This window comes from Pholcus phalangioides, unplaced genomic scaffold (genome assembly GCF_987345545.1).
Source record: "Pholcus phalangioides strain wild (caught in Gottingen) unplaced genomic scaffold, Ppha-v1.0 ptg000003l_1, whole genome shotgun sequence".
NCBI lineage: Eukaryota > Metazoa > Arthropoda > Arachnida > Araneae > Pholcidae > Pholcus > Pholcus phalangioides.
The window spans coordinates 24,485,644-24,503,911 of record NW_028301596.1 but is presented as its reverse complement, the minus strand read 5'-3'; the positions used below and the strand labels follow the sequence as shown (position 1 = coordinate 24,503,911).

Here is an 18,268-nt window from a genome sequence, read left to right as displayed (position 1 = left end):
ATTCCGTTACTTTTCCTAATTTAACAAAAGGCATCTTTTGGTGCAAAAAAATTTTTTTAAAGTCATTTCATAGATCTTGTACAAAAACTTCTACCTAGAACTACAGAGCGGTCATTTTGATTGCTGTTTGAAATTTCGAACTTTACTCGCAGCATTTGCGTAGTCGTTAGTTTTTTTTGCATACCATGTATAGTTTCTTTTTTCAAAACTTTAATAAGTTGAGGGGCCCATTGTAACCTCCCTCCAAATTTTGCTTTTGGTGAAAATCCGTGTTTGGAACTTGCGATTGCGCAATGGTAATGGGCTAAAAATGTGATTTTCTAAAGATTTCAAATTTTGAGTTGGCTATTCCTTTGAAAAACACTTCTGGTTGCCACGGCGATCACACAGACCTACAACACAAATATGCGCACATTAAATTTAAAATGCACATATTACCAGTTTGGAGGATAGATGTAGGGCCGCAACTGGGAGGGAAAGGGACAGGCAGCCCTAGTGTCCTGGGCTCTGGACTAGAGAGGGGGCATCAAATTCACCCTTTATAACTGCTTCTTCTACATTACATGGGTGTGCAAAAATTCGTACTTGCCCGTTTAAGAAAGTATCTAGTTGCGGCGCTAGATAGATGGCACCATCTACTGAACACAAAACACGCCAAATGCTGGGCATGCGCACATAAGTACACTGTTAAGTTTCTCCAACACAAATCTGACATAGCTCCCATATTCAGGTGTTGAAATAGATGGCAGTAAAATGGTGACAGATCAGATTGGTGGACCAGGAAGGAAAATAAAATCATTCTACCAGAAAAACCAAAGTATGAATAGGGAATGAGAAGATAAGTGTCTGAGAGAGAGAATCTGATTTGCTTTAAATTTGATCAGAAGATATTGAAAATGCTAAGATATTTTTAACAAAATGTAAAATCAATCAGAAGGGAATTTATACATTGATTATCAGTAAATATATAAATGTGTGCCTTCAACTGTTAATTAAATGGATCCTGCTTATAACGTTTTTCAAAAACCATAAAAAAAAACGTTATAAATAGGAAAACACTTTAAACAGGAAATCGCAATGAGAATTACTTATTGTTAGGACCATTGTTGTACTAAGTGGAAAAACATTCTAAATGGGAGAAACGTTATAAGCGGGATCAACTGTATATTTGTTTTACATTTATTATATGTGCGGAATTCCATACATTACATTCTCAGTGCTAAGAGCTTCTTTGCAAGTTTTTCCTACTAATAGACAATGAAAGTACACTGCTCAAAACAATTAGGAAAGCACATGGTTTTAACAAAATTACGCAAAGATGTATACCGATAAGTAACATAAAATGAATCATCCATAATTTAAAGCCTAGCAGGAAACTGAAGAAGAAAACTTCATATGCAAATCAAAGTTCATGATGTCAAAAACCAGAAAAAGAAGATAAGGGCAGAAATCGGGATGTTGCAGAAACGTCTGTTTTACTGCCGTAACTGTGAAATTCGATTGCGCAGTATTTTTTTTTGAGACAAGGTGACTTGAGGATGTCTCAACAACGTGATTTACCGGAATCCATGGAATGGCGTGTTATAGACAGACTGGAATCTGGGCAAACACAACATAGTGTCGTGGACGCTGTTGGAGTCGCCAGAAGTGTTGTTGCAAGGCTGTGGAATCGATTCCAAGAAACAGGAAATGTTAGACGTCAACCACGCGCCACTACAGCAACTGATGACCGGTATATACGGTTAACAGCCCGTCGAAACAGAACAGAGAATGCTACGCAGCTGCAAAGACGGTTGCTCTTGGCAACAGGACGAAGGGTGTCCAGCCAAACAGTACGTAATCGGCTTCATGAGGGAGGGCTCTATGCACGTAGGCCAATGGTCTGCATTCCGTTGACCCCACGCCACCGTGCGGCCTGAAGAAGATGGGCTGCTGAACATCGAGATTGGGAGCAACATGATTGGAGCCAAGTGCTGTTTACAGATGAGTCCCGATTCAGTCTGGAGTGCGACACCCGACGTGTTCTGGTATGGAGGGACAGGGGCACTCGAAATAATCCCGCATTCGTTCGTGAAAGGTCACAATACAGACGAGCTGGTTGGATGGTATGGGGTGGAATCAGCATAGGCGGACGTACGGACCTGCATATCATTCGGAATGGCACTTCGATGGCCCGAAGGTATGCAGACGAGATACTGCGACCTCATGTCATCCCCTATACTGGAGCCATTGGACATTCCTTTGTTTTCCAGGATAATGCCCGACCGCATAGAGCTCGTCTGGTGGAGAACATGCTTGAAGCTGAAACAATACAGCGTATGGAATGGCCAGCGTGCTCTCCTGACCTGAATCCAATCGAGCATGTTTGGGACATGCTTGGACGACGCATTGCTGCGCGACCAAGGCCGCCTGTTACTGTCCGAGACTTGTAGATTGCACTTCTTGAGGAGTGGAACAGTATTCCCCAAAGTCTGATCGATAACCTCATCGCATCCATGGCAAACAGGTGTGCAGCAGTCTTAGCTGTTCGAGGAGACCACACGCCCTATTAAAACTCGTGCATCATGTCTAAACAGTACTTTTTTTTATCGTTTACATGTAACCAAATTGTTGCCCTAAATCATCTTTTCATGTTTTTTCCATATTTTCAAAGAATTAAAGCTTAATTCCAAATTTTTTTACGTTTTTTTTCTGTATTGCGCATTGATACGTGTGTACTATCACTTTTTTCTTGCTCCCCTAATTGTTTTGAGCAGTGTAAATGAACCTTTGGATAGAACACATGGGGCATGCTAGAAGAAAATTCATAGAGATACCAGTGAATAATGGGAGAGGGCATAATTTTTTTCAAGATAAATTTTTTTTAAGAGAGACCCACTTTCACTCAAAAAGGACCCAGATTTTTCAAATGACCTGGGTACCAACTTATGTGATTATAACCCCCTTTAGACCTGCTGGAAGGACTTACTAAGTCCCTTGGAGTCACAAAGTTTGTATTTATGTTTTTATGTTTGTGTACCTATGTGTATGATTGTGTACCTATGTGTATGTTTGTATTTGTATATATGTCAGTGTTTTTGTGATTTGAAATGTACATTGCTCTGCAAAAAAATAATTTAAGAATAATACTTTTCACAGCTTTTATATATAAACTTATATATTGATATATTGGTGATAAAAAATTCCTCAAATGGAAAAAAATTCCATTCAAAAAATTCCTCTGAATGGATATATTCAATAGCAAATTATGCTTTGGGGGGGGGGGCACATTTTGTGATCACTGTTTATTACCTTGATCTGCACCACAAAGCCCCTCGCTGCGCTGCGAGAAATGGAAATACTGAGCTATCTCTGTTTGACCGCCGATAAAGTGTCTTTATGATGGCCCATATGCTGTCCTGAAACGCCATCTAAAATTCTTCACGATCCTTGTTGGTACTTGGAAGTCTACAGTATCGCTGGACTGGCTAAAGCCTGCATATTTGAAGCACTCATCTGAAAATCTAGAACTATCCAAATCAAAAGTTTAACATGAACCATCTGGAATGACTCTACATTCTGGCAAAAAGGTGATATTCAAAGTCTAGGACTACAATTCCTCGTCCACTGGTGGGGGTATCCTGTGGCATGTGCAAATTGCCGTGCCATGACATGTACATCTGGCACTGCAGTCCACCCACATATAAACCAGAATCAGGGTTGTTTGGTTTTAACCAAGTGGTTTTTTTTCAAAAAATCAAATAAAAGTGACCTAAATATATTTTTTTTTTTTCTTGAAAAATATATTGGTTCATTATTTGCCAAAATTTTTCATGTTTACCACATTTTATATCCTTGGGGTACATTCTGATAGTGTATCTTTAAATGACATAAGATTTTATAAGTGGTTTTTTTTCAAAAAAGTCTCATAAAAAAAAGTGACCAGAATATATATATTTTTTTCATATGAAGTTTCTTAGTTATTTAAAGTTATATACAAAAGCCAAAATTTCCCATTCTTACATTTTCTAACCTTTTGCTACATTCTAATGCTCTATATATCTTTATCAAGTTCATGAATAAGGATTGCATCACACATCTAAATGTAGTGGTGTATTATGTCACAGGTTTCAAAGAAGTAACAACAGTAGTGACACCATCATGCTAGGGTTAGGTGGTCCTATAATCCAATAGATACCAGCTGTCCTTAAAGGACAACAAAGACTAGTGCACTAGTAGTTACATTTTTATTATAATAGTTACATATTTATGAAAAATAATCAGGTTGTTTTGATTCCAAAACTACTGAATAAGAACTACTGGTCAGAATGACGAAAATTTGCATAGATACTCCTGAAGCAATGGAAGTTTCTTTTGCAAAATGAGAAAAAAAAGAAAAAGCTACTTTTGTGGAGAGTTTAATTTTTGGATGTAATACCATCAATTTTTGGATATTGTGTCCTACATTCTGCTCACCTTTAAGAACAAGTGAATCTTAACTTGTTTCCCGCTTTTTCCTTTTAAAGGTCAATGTTCCCGATCAGGAACATCGGTTTTATCAGTTTGAAAAAATATTTTTTTACATGAAAGCACTTTTCCTGAATGCACGAGATTCCAAACTTAATTTACAAAACAAAAAATTTCGCTTCAGCCATAAATTTAATTTTTTTAAATTGTCTATTTTTAAAGAATGAAATTTAATTTTTTTTGTTTCAATGTCAATGTTGTTTCTATGGGCAAGGGAAAGTCTAAAAAACATGCAATGAATATCTTTAAACCAGCGGTTCTCAATCTGTGCTCCGCAGCCACTAAAAGAAAATAAAATAAATCAGTAAATTTGATAAATAAATGAAAAACGTGACCTAAAGAGTTTCGCGACGTATAAATTAAAAACTAAAAAGAGCTCTTTGAATCAAACAGGGTTCCGCCATCGAAGGTATATGCTGGAAAAGATTCCTGGATCTAGAAAAGGTCGAGAACCGCTGCTTCAAATTAAGGGATCAGAAGAGGAAATAACAGAAAAAAAAAATCCATTCGAATCTTAATTCGACCGGTAAAGGCTTAGGAATGAGCTGCATTTAACATATTCAACGGTTTAAAAAGAACTACGATGAAGAAAAATAAATCTCAAGCAACATCCACTCAATTGAATTCAATCCACTATCAATTGAATTGTTAAACATGCTCATCGCCAGCAAAATTGTTGGCGAGTCGTCAGATACTAACCAACATTCAGAGCAACCACACGAGCATTCGAACAGATGAATTACTTTCGGAAGACGAGGAGGTTAAAAAACAAAGCTACATTATATAAGAGTTCTTTCAAGCGGCTTTAAAATCTCGGAGGGAGACTCTTCATGCAGCTTTGTTAGTTACAGTTACAGTTGAATTAAGCAGGGCTGCAGCTTTGTTCAAGACAGACGCCTTCTTCTTTCGTCAATTATACGGCTTTATGACTGAAGGCTATCCCCTGTTTGAATTACAATTACATAGAAGGCATGAGTAAGCTGACCATATTTCCTCGAGAGAAATACGGGACATCGGGATTCCAAATACGGGACATTGCCAATTATCACCAAAAACAATGCCAAAACCAAACGAAGTTGCACACATATTGTTGAAATTACGGAAAACTCACAATGGCGGGAAATGATGCATTACTGCAAATTGCAGTGGATTAAAATGTATTCCACGAAAAAAAAACGTTTACCAAAGCAAATGTGGGAGATTAATATCCCATATATAGTTGTAACTATCATAAAATAATTTATGAGTTGAAAAATAATCTCAATCTTCGACTTCAGTAAAGAATAAAAATTCAAGTAGGTGTCGTGTGAAATACGGGAAAAACCGGGACACTTGCCAAAAAAAAGAAAATACCGGGACTGTCCCGGGACGTATGGTCACTCTACGTATAACTATATTATTCGAAGCAGTAGATTAAACAATAAAACAATTATTTATTTGCAAATATAAACGAAGGTAAAATAATACGGGATTTGGACGACATGTACAAAGATGCGACCAAAAAATACAATACAATACAATAATAATTATACAGGGCTCTCGGCTACTAGGACCATACCCTGATCCTTAGAAAAAATAGAGGAGAAAATTGACAGGAAAGAAGATGCCCGATCATAACAAGAACCATAAATAAAGCATTTTCACAAAAAAATGACAATAACAAAATCATTACTAATGCCACATAGTTAACAGATACTGAAAAAAAAAAATTTATAACAGTACAAAGAAAGTATGGAAATAACTAGAGAGGGAGAGAAAAAAAAATTATATATATACATATACACATGCACATAAGTAACAAAAGAAAACGTAGCACGCATTCAAGTGAAGCATTAGCCGAAACACTACGAAAACAAAGAATCAAAATACAACAGTAAATATTTAAATGAGATGTACCTTAAATTCAAAGAGAAAACCTGAATACTGCTGTCTCATAATTCATTAGAAGCAATCACTGAGGGGAGGAAAAAAAAATTTAAACAAGATAATAATGAACTCTTTTCACTTGAAAGCGGAAAGAAAAACGAGAGACGGGGGAAAAAAACACAAACAAAAAGGCAACATTATCCACTTGATAACAATCGTGGGGAACCATCAAGTTTTGGGATGAGGCTTGGAAACCCTTTTTTTTTTTAATGTTCTACGTTTCTTTGCTCTTGCCGCGGGCGAGATGAGAAAATCGGTACAATCGAATTCACAAGAAATATTGGAACCAGGATCTTCATCAGATGGAAGGGGGTCATTAAAGTTTATTCCAGAAGAACCTGAGGCCTCCATGGCCACATTTACACCTGAAGGTGGCATGCACGTGTTTTGAAGAGATGATTTAACTGAATTCACGATCACCGGTATCAAGGATCTAATAGAGTTATGAAGGGATTCTTGGAGACTGGAGCTAAGCTCCTTGAGAACGATTTCACGAAGCGCATTTATTTCCTCATGTACCAGAGATCTGATCTCAAGTTTCAAAGAGTTAATGTCCGACGACGTTGAAATATTAGCACGACCAGCATACGACGTATTTGATTTACACCTTGCGCGTGCGATATTTATAGGGACGTGGCTTTCAGCTTTGTATTTGAGGACTTTAGCTTCAAAAATAAATGACGAACAATTCCGGTCAGTGGCTAGGTGTGAAGCTTTGCAGTTTATACAAGAAACTGAATTTTGACATAGCTCAAAGACATGGTCATCACCACCACACTTTTTACAAAATTGAAAAGGGGATCTACAAAACTTTTTTCGGTGCGAGTAACTAAAACATCTAGGGCATTGTTTTGGATGATCGATGAAACGACGGGGATGGAAAATCAAGAACCACAATTTTACCTCACTTGGTATACTTTTACCAAGAATCATAACTAATACCGTGTGTAAGGGATTATTGTCTTTGATGAAACGACGAACACTGATAACCTGGAGGTTTTCACCAAGAAGCTCTTCTGCAATATCGCTGACTGGAATATCAGTAGGAACATTATTGAGCACAAACTTAGATGAGATGGATTCCGTAAGAAGGAAAGGTTTAACCGGAATATCAAATATATTCTCAATGTTTAAGAACTCCTTCGCAATTTGTGGATTACCTGTGGTGATCAGAAGCTCACCAGCACGTGTGAAGCGGATTTCATGAATATCTTTGGAATTAAAGATTTGGCCACATATAAATTTTTTCAGTTCAATAGGTCTTGTTTTCGGAACGGCTACCGGACCCGAAAATTTGATAGTATACAAACACGCAGGTTCAATAAGATCGATGATTTCAGCATCACAAATCGAGGACGACCAAACATTAGAAAGGCTGGGCACCTTACCTTTGTTGGCCGAAGAAAAGGTATCCGCCTTGGCAGAACATATGGTTTTTGGGAACTCTTTGTCACCTTCAACCATAGATTGAATTAGTTTATCATTGATCTTACAAACAACATGACCACGTGGGGTAACTAAGCCTTTACTTATAGACTTAACTGTATAAAAATTCACTTTGAAGCGAGAAGGAAAAAAAAAAATTAAAATATGTAAAATATAAAGCAGAATTTTTTTTTTTTTTTTTTTAACACCGAACCACTAGAACACACTCCGGCATGTCCTTTGAGTTTCGAAGATTGACCAAAAAATGTAAACAATAATAGCTCTCTGGCCAGACGGCCTTGACATTAGATTTTTGTGGTGTTGCCACAAAGAGGAAAATAATAATTTTTTGTAAGTGTTAGGAAGACACTACAAATTAAAAACAACATGTATACATGATAAAATATTATTCAATGCCCATAAAGAATACTTATGGTTGTCTTATTCTAAGAATGGATAGCTTCTCGATTTCAAGTCATTCTGACTGTATACGAACGACGAACACGCCGTTATATACGGAGAACGCAAAGGTCAAATTATAATAAAAAAACGTTTATTAATGAGATGAAGCAAAGATACGACTGACTCGAGACGATACAAAAAGAACATCTGCCACAAAAGGCGGGAAAAATAACATAGATAATAATTGTGTAAGCAGTGCCATCTAGTGGCGATACAGATAAAAAGAATATGAAATACTACAGCTACACACATACTCCCACCCTATCAAGAATATATATGCATGGTGTCATATTATTCTTGATACATGAGTAGAACACATATTTTAGCATCTGATTAACAAATTAAAAATTTCTTTTGGAAATGCCCATAGTAGTTCGAATGGCGACTCTACTCGAACGTAACATTTCTACTTACATGAATTTTATGAGCATTTTCAATATAAATATGTTTAGTAGCACCTGCACATGAATAAAATAGTTGAAGGGCTGCAATAAATACACTGGGTGTAAGATCACTGACAACTTCGATAGAACAACCTTCGGGCAAAACCAGCGATATTTGTCAAAAGACCTCTGTGTTGTTTTATGCTGACAGCCCCTGCAAAGTCAACTCGACAAACTGAAAGAGAACGATTCAAAGAGGAACATTGCAAACGTCCTTCCACTCGTAAGATACGATCACCACAACCTTCAATGAATACATTTTCAGAAGAGACATCCCAAGAAAAAATATGTTCAATTGGTTCCAAAGAACGCCACTTTCTCAAATGAAAACCATGCTCTCTGAAAACACAGATAAGCTGCGGCTGCGAACAAATGTTTATAGCGCTTGTCAAATCATCACAACCAGATAATATATTGTCAACATACGTGTCGTTCTTAATGACATCAGCAACAGCTGATAAGCTCTCCTCACAGTTCACGGCCATTTGATGCAATGATACCCCGAAGCAAAATGTTTTGCAATGTTCTGCAACGAGCCCTCAGCTGACTGAAAATGTTCTGCGGTAAAAATTCGCATATACATAAAAGCGTTTTTCTACAATATTCTTAAAATTCTTCCAGATTGTTCTGGAACAGCACTGGTTGTTCTGCGACATACGTCGCACATTTGGGCACATTCTGCTTTGGGGCAATGATCTAGTAGTGGGAAAGGGGATCGATGATGTCCCATAACATAAGTTACCATGCACAGTTGATATTCCCTTATCTCTGCATCCTTGTGGGCTCTCCAAACTATTCGTTGATAACTTTAGTCAGCAAGATCAACTAGGATTTGACGACACATTTTTTCGTTGTCCGATGCGTAAGCAATTTTGTGAATACGGAAATTAAGAAGAGAGAAAATGTCTTGTTGCATAATGCTTCCTACTCCGAGGATAACATTCAAAGACAGTGGCGTCGGAGCCGGGGGTGCTGTGGGTGCTCGAACAACCACGAAAGTTTGTAAAACGGGTTCGAGCACCCACAGAATTGATTCAGAAATCGAAATTTCCTACATGGGAGTCAAGACGAGCACCCACAAGTTCGAAACACTTCCGACGCCCCTGTTCAAAGATACAGATGTGGATGACTGACAAAAGCCATCAAAGGCTACTCTTAATTTAGTTGTTGTGCTAGAAGGTTTTGGGACACCATGATGTGTTTCATCGCTGTCGCGAATCAGTGTATGAGTGTATGTGCGTGGGAGAGAGAAGATGTTTTTCTCATATATTTTGTGGTGTCAGATTTGACCCAGACGATTGTGACGTCATTAACGAAACCCCTCTCCCTCTGTGTTTTGTTTTTGCTTTTTTCTCTCTCTCTGTCTGTAGTGTACAAGATATAGTTGAAACGATGCTTTCGGCTCGAATGGAAGCAGTCTTTTTTCGAATGTGCTAGAGAATTTGTACAGTATGTATCATGTGTATTAAATAATATTTTAATCAAGTTCATCCTTCGTGTCAAAAGACAACTGCGTTTGTTTCTCGGGTAGAGATGCACAGTTGAAAGAAATTTCGAATGAACCCTTCATAACATTTTTTGGCGCCCGGACAGGGACACGAAGGACATCGTGAACTTACGAACACAGATACATAGTGCTTTCTTTTTTTTTTATTTTGAGTTTCGCTGAGCCGACCATGGAAGCACTGAAAGTAAAAAGAAAATCTCTTCGCACGTCGCTGACGGTAGCAATGAACGCTATTGCAGAAGATCTGCAAAAAGACACTTGTGATTCAGAAAATCTTCAAGTTCTTCTCAATCAGATGTGCGATAAATTTGAGAGATTGGATTCCGTCCAAACAAGCATTTCTGAACTGTTTGAGGAAGAAGAATTTGAAAGAGACTTCCTTCAAGCTGAAACCTACCGTGATCGATTTCTAGCTCTCAAATTGAGACTAGAAAACAAGGTTTTTTCACAAGGAGCGAAATCGCAAGTCGATGACGATAGCGTGGTGAGTGTAGCTGCTTTTACAACAAAGCGAAAGTTCAAGCTTCCGAAACTGGAACTAAAAAAGTTTTCTGGGGATGCCAGAGAATATCTTGGATTCTGGAGCCAGTTTGAAAAAATTCACGAAGATCCAGATATCGCTACGGAAGACAAGTTTCACTATCTCTCGCAGTGTATGGTTCCGAATTCTCGAGCTTCGCAGGTCATCAACAGTTTTCCAATGACAGCGGAGAACTACGAAAAGGCTATTACGCAAATGAAGAATCGCTTCGGTCGTGAGGATACACTAATCCAAGTTTATGTGCGCGATCTTCTTCATCTTGTCTTGAGCAACAACAGTGGTTCCAGGAAGGAGTTCAAGCTCGCAAATCTATACGACAGCCTGGAGACAAAATTACGATCATTAGAGACTCTAGGTGTCACTGAGGATAAATTTGCAAGTATTCTTTTTCCACTAGTTGAATCATGCCTTCCTGTGGATATCTTGAGAGTTTGGGAAAGAGAGCGAGGAAAGATAGAAGGTAAGAGTGACTTGGATTCTATCTTAGAATTTTTGAGAAACGAAGTGATATCGGAAGAGCGAGTTGCTTTGGCTCATGCCGGACTTGGCTTTGAAAAAACCAAGAGACCAAGCAAGCTCGTCGCTGAAGAGCTTTGTATTGCCACAGCTAATGATTTAATGGTCCATCATAAGATTGATAAACAACGCATGCTTAAAAAGACTGACGAATCTTGTATATTTTGTGGTAAATTTCATTCGTCAGATAAGTGTTTTAAGACAAGCTCACTATCATACGATGAAAAGCGAAATTTGATTATGAAAAGGGGAGCTTGTTTTGCATGCCTTAAGAGAAATCATATCTCGCGAAACTGTAGAGCCAAAGTCAGATGTTCTAATTGCAATAGAAGACATTTGTCAGTAATGTGTCAAGGAGACTTTCCCACTGAGGTTAAAAATGTAGAATTAGAAAGTACTAAATTAGAGAAGGGAGATAACGTACTGACAAATCAAGCAACCGATTCTGATGTTTTATTGCAGACTCTGATAGTTAGAGTAAAGCATGGTGATCGAGAGAAATCTATTAGAGCCATCATTGATACCGGGTCCGAGAGAACATATTTGAAAAAAGATGTCATTGATTTTTTGAAACTTGACAGTTGTGACGAGATTAAATTGGTCCATAAACTGTTTGGTGGTGTTGAGACAAAAGAAAAATTACACCATAAATACAAAGTTCATGTTAAGAGTCTTAACAACCAATGGAGTTGCAATATGTTCTGTTTAGATCAGACAAAAATATGTTCCGATATCAGGAGTATATCAAACGGTCCATGGATCAGTGAATTGACCAAATGTGGTATTCATATCACTGACATGGAAAATCTATCATATCGCGTTGAACCCGATATCAAATTGCTTATAGGTGCAGATATAGCTGGTAAATTGCTAACGGGAAATATTAAATCATTGAAAAGTGGTCCAGTTGCTGTACAAACCCATCTGGGATGGACTCTAATGGGAAAAATGCCCAGAGTAATTGAGAAAAACACTCCAAATCATGCTTTGTTAACAACATCGTTATTTCTCAATGCTTCCTGTACAGAATTATGGAGATTGGACACTTTAGGCATCACTGATCCCGTTGAGTCACAAACAACATCTGAAATCCATGAGCAGACAATACAATATTTCAAAAATACCTTAAATGTTGATTGTGATGGAAGGTATGAAGTTTCATTGCCGTGGATATTGGATAATTCGCATTTGCCCACAAACAAAGGCTTGGCAGAGAAACGACTTTCAACTACTTATAAGAAACTAATTGTTTCGAATAAAACTGATATCTATCAGGAAGTTTTTGATTCGTGGTTGAAAGAGCAAATTATCGAAAGGGTGACTGACGAAAAACAAATGCAGGTTCATTTTCTCCCGCATAGACCAGTATTCAAGGAATCGAGTGAGACTTCAAAAGTGAGACCTGTTTTTGACGCATCAGCTCACGTTACTGGGTCTCCTTCACTGAACGACTGCTTATGTAAGGGTCCAAATTTAATCGAGATAATTCCAACGTTATTGAATCGCTTCCGGAAATTTCCTATTGCAGTAACCTCTGACATAGAAAAAGCTTTTCTACAGATTAGTGTTAGAGAAAAAGATAGAGATTATTTGCGATTTTTGTGGAAAAGGGATAAAGATCAGATAGTTGTGTACAGGCATAAGCGTGTAGTGTTCGGAGTCAATTGCAGTCCTTTCTTATTAGCTGCTACACTGAATCATCATCTTGACAAGGCTCCTGATGGCCTATCCACTACAGCTAGAACTCTGAAAGAATCTTTTTACGTAGACAACTGTGTGTGCAGCCTGAACTCAGTTGATGAAGCGAATAAGTTTATAATAGAATCGCAACTATTTCTTTCATCCGCAAAATTCAATCTAAGAGACTGGAGGTCCAATCATTCTCTTGGTATTATCACTACATCACATAGTACGGATCCCGTTCCAGTTCTTGGCCTAAACTGGGATTCAGAGAATGACCTACTTTCCTGCAGAGTCGAGCTACCGGAAGAAGAGAAAATTGTAGCTACGAAACGAGTTTTGCTTTCATTGGCAAATAGAGTATTCGATCCCATTGGATTTACTTCACCGGTCACTTTGCTTCCTAAGTTAATTTTACAAGAGTGCTGGAAGCTAGAGTTGAAGTGGGAAGAAAATTTACCCGACCATTTGGCCAAACAATTTTGGAAATGGGTAAAAGGCATACGATTGATTCCTACTATTAGTATACCGAGATGGGTGAATCTAGGTCGATTTACTGATAAGAAAGTCAGTATTCACATATTTTGTGACGCAAGCAAATATGCTTATTCTACTTGCATTTTTTTGAGAATCGAAACAACGGACTGTGTTTCAGTGAATTTCGTTCAATCACGTACCAGAGTTGCTCCGTTGAAGAGCATAACAATTCCTCGCTTAGAACTTTTAGCATGTTGTATTGGGGCGAGATTAGGCAGCACCGTTATTTCTGACATGGACATACCGGAACTGAAGGTTTACTATTGGAGTGACTCGACAACTGCTTTAAGTTGGATCCAAAGAGATGTACACTGGGGTGTATTCGTTTATAATCGTGTACTTGAAATAAGAAAGTTAACTCATATAAACGAATGGAGGCATATCGCTGGAAAACAAAATCCTGCTGACCTTCCCTCAAGAGGTTGTTCGGTTGAACATCTATTAAATCTAAGATGGTGGGAGGGACCAGCATGGTTGAGTGAGCCCGAGTCTACTTGGCAACGGGTTGTCGAATTGCCAGATGAAGAAGTTGTCAATTCTGAAAAGCGAAAAGGTGTATTGATTGCACATAATGAAAGTTCGAAACCAGATAACTGGTATTACAGGTATTTTTCATCGTACTTGAAAATAGTACGAATGCTGGCTTGGATCCTAAGGTTCATCAATAATTTGAAAAAATTGGATGTTTCGAAAGAGTTGGACATCAACTGTTTTGAAATACAGCGCGCAGAAAGAATGCTTGTTATACTGATTCAGAAGGAAAAAATACGAGTATTGAGGCCAGTCGTTGATGAATTTGGTATAATCAGAATAAAAACGCCAGTTATGTACAGAAAAGACACCAAAAACTTCAGATATCCAGTCCTTCTGCCTTCGGATCATCCAGTTGTACATACCCTGATTTCGTGGAAACATAAGGAACTTCTACATGCCGGAGTTTCTCTCTTGATGAGCAGTTTACGTGAAGAATATTGGATCATAAAAGCAAGGAAAACGGTTCGGTTTGTTGTTCAACGTTGTGTGACATGTAAGAGGTTCAATGCACGTAAAGTAGAGTCTGTTCCTATAGCCTTGCCGGAAAACAGAGTGCAAGACGCAGCAGTATTTCAGATAGTGGGAGTTGATCTGGCCGGTCCATTGTATCTGAAAGAGGGCCAGAAATCATGGATCGTGTTATATACATGTGCGGTGTACCGAGCTGTACACTTAGAGCTTGTGACATCACTATCAACTGAAGCCTTTCTCCAAAGCTTGCGACGTTTCATTGCTAGGAGGGGAAGACCATCCACAATCTATTCGGACAATGGAACAAATTTCGTTGGAGCGAATAAGGCATTCTCAAGCATTAACTGGGATGAGATCTCTGCTGCAGTGGCTATTCAAAGGATTAGTTGGAAATTTAATCCTCCTACTGCTGCTTGGTGGGGAGGATGGTGGGAGCGGTTGATCCAAATGGTAAAACGCATCCTAAGAAGAGTATTAGGACGAGCATCTCTATCCTACGAAGAGCTGATCACAGCACTCTGTGATTGTGAGTCTGTTGTCAATGACAGACCTCTTACGTATGTGACAGAAGATGTTGAAGATCTGGCACCGTTGACACCATCGATGTTCCTGATGGAGATACGATCATCAAGCGTTGCGGACCTGGATGCTGTGAATACCAAAGAGTTGAATAAAAGAGCCTTATACCGACAGAAGTTGCGAGATTTGCTAAGACAAAGATTTCGTTCAGAATATCTGGGACAGTTGCGTCAACAAACGTTCCGTAGAGGAAAAGTCAAGTCTCTCTCTGTTGGTGATGTTGTTCTCGTAGAAAGTGACAGAAAACGTTCATACTGGTCCTTGGCTCGTGTGATAGATCTGATTCCAGGGAAAGATGGTCACACTAGACTTGTTCGAGTAAAAACGGACACTGGTGAACTTCTGAGACCGATTCAGAGGCTTTACCATATGGAGATCGAACATAAACTGGAAGAACAATCGCCCCCGGATCCAGTTTTGCGAACAAAAAGCGGAAGAAAAGTGACTGTTCCTGAACGTTTGAGTTATAGTTAAATTTTATTGCGTACTTTGTGATGATTTTTTTTTTAATGATTTCGATATTGTAATATGCTATTCGGAATTTTTTACATTTTTTTGAGAGTTCATGTCATTATGCTTCGAGAAAACTCATAATCATTTATTTTGGTAAGTATTGTGATATATCTGAATATTTTTGTGAAAATTTTATGCAATTAGTATAATGTTTATTTTGATCTGAGAATATTGAGTTTGATTGGCATAAACTCAAGGTGGGAGGATGTCGCGAATCAGTGTATGAGTGTATGTGCGTGGGAGAGAGAAGATGTTTTTCTCATATATTTTGTGGTGTCAGATTTGACCCAGACGATTGTGACGTCATTAACGAAACCCCTCTCCCTCTGTGTTTTGTTTTTGCTTTTTTCTCTCTCTCTGTCTGTAGTGTACAAGATATAGTTGAAACGATGCTTTCGGCTCGAATGGAAGCAGTCTTTTTTCGAATGTGCTAGAGAATTTGTACAGTATGTATCATGTGTATTAAATAATATTTTAATCAAGTTCATTCTTCGTGTCAAAAGACAACTGCGTTTGTTTCTCGGGTAGAGATGCACAGTTGAAAGAAATTTCGAATGAACCCTTCATAACAATCGCTATCCAATTCAGAATGAAGACTTATCAAATTAGTATTAGACTGAGTTATTATTAGCTTCATTACATTTTGTAGGGATCTTTCCTGACAGCACTCAACCGAACAATGTGTTTTGGGTGATGAGCGCACTATCGTTATCCCATATTTGCCCTGGGTGTATCAAATAGAAAAAATGTTTAGCTACAATAATAATGGCAATATGTTTACACTCATTAAAGTAAACATCAGCTAATTTAAGTGAATCAGCATAAGAATTCAGTTCATCCGAACGGACAAACTCAGTAGACAATGGAGCTGTTAACTTTCTCAAAATATACGAATCAATGTCAATATAATGATTATCATCATTGGTAGAATATAATTTTAAGTTCACTAACTTTCTAGTGGTACCGGCATCCACAGCTGCTACTCCTTTCACAGAAAAGAGGGCATTTTTGCGGGAATTCTCAATGCTTGAACACATGCCTCACTATTAAAGGAACACTGAGAGCCAGAGTCGAGAAGTGCACGGATAATATAACGATTACCCGACGCATCCAAGACGCGCACTTGAGCCGTAGGCAATAGCGCACAGAAAGAAACATCAACGGAAATATTTGATTGGAACACTGTGGAATCATGCACCTTAGACTCGTTAGATACAGGCATATCCGATAACGCAGCGGTAACAGTAGTGGACACAACTTTGTGCAAAGTTGAATGATGCCCCTGATCACATCGTGAACACCTGAACAACGACGTACATTCATATATCTTGTGCGAGCTGGAGAAACAGTTGAAACATAACTATTTCTTGCGAATGAAGTTTTTTCTCTCGGCCACTGACCAGGATTTGAAAATCTGACACTTATGTAGCCCGTGAGATCCGTTGCATGATGGACAGCTCTTGATGATACAGCTAAGCAACGATGTTGATTTCTGTGACACCTTGATTCCGCTTGCTGTCCTTTCAGGATTGAAGATCTCGAGGGCAGCGCATCTTAAATTGAGAAACTCAAGGAAGTTTCAGAACTTTGGAAAATCTTGTTCTGCTGTCTTTTGAGTCCAAAGCTGTTGCGTTTCCGGATCTACCTTGTCCAGCAGGATTTAAATGAGCCAAGGGTCCAGAGTAACGGCTCCATAACTAGTGGCACGCGAACTTCGAATAATCTCATCCGAAATATCGGCAATGTGTCTGCGTTTCTGTTCATCAGGGATAGAAACCGGTTACTGTTCGAGGAAAGTCTTTATCAGGGACAAAATTATGACCTTCCTATCAAAACGAAGCTATAATTTTTCCCACGCCTCTATGTATGTGGCCTCTGACACTGGTATGTGTTTGATCAGTGCCGCTGCATCACCCTCCAAGAGGCCCTTCAAGTAGCTGAATTTCTGGACGTTCGTCAAATGCTCGTTTTTGTGAATCATTGATTCGTAAAGGTCCTTGAAACTGTTCCAGTTTATATACGACCCCACGAATGAAGGAATTTTTATGCGAGGCAAAGAACTGTCTCTTACCTCGGTAGTAGTAGAAGACGGCGAACGCGTCATCAACTGCGAAAGCACTCGTTGTTGTTTCGCCAGCTGCAGCAGAATTCTTTCAGTACGGGTGTCCGCGTCGGAACACTCAACCGTTGTCGTGGGCACCTCCATCACGGCAGCCAGAGCTAGTCTCAATTTCGATTTCGTTGAAAGATACTGCTCTTCCACCTGAGCAATTTCTGATAATTCCTTGTCCAAGCATTCGTCATGGCGAACGAATTCCTCGAAGACATTCTCGAGCCTTTCCAATCTGGTCTTGATGTTCTCGTGGTCGAACTCGGTTGCGCTTTCGACGAAATGTTGGATTCTTGTGATCGAGGCCTTAGCTCTGCCGCGATGAGCGACGATGTTCCTAGTTGACATGATATCAGGACTACTTTATGCAGTGAGTCCCTGTTCGGGCGCCAAAATATGTATACGAACGACGAATTCGCCGTTATATACGGAGAACGCAAAGGTTAAAATTATAATAAAAAGTTTATTTATGAGATGAAGCAAAGGTACGGCTGTGTCGAACCGATGCAAAAGAACAT

At 38.7% G+C, this 18,268-nt stretch overlaps 1 protein-coding gene across 1 annotated transcript; it reads left to right on the top strand.

The window, feature by feature from the left end:
• Positions 1-10,438: 10,438 nt before the first annotated feature.
• Positions 10,439-15,601, top strand: LOC149088339 (uncharacterized). Its single transcript, XM_089251762.1, has one exon. It carries the CDS (start codon positions 10,439-10,441, stop codon positions 15,599-15,601), a length of 5,163 nt encoding a protein of 1,720 aa, XP_089107888.1.
• Positions 15,602-18,268: the final 2,667 nt, after the last annotated feature.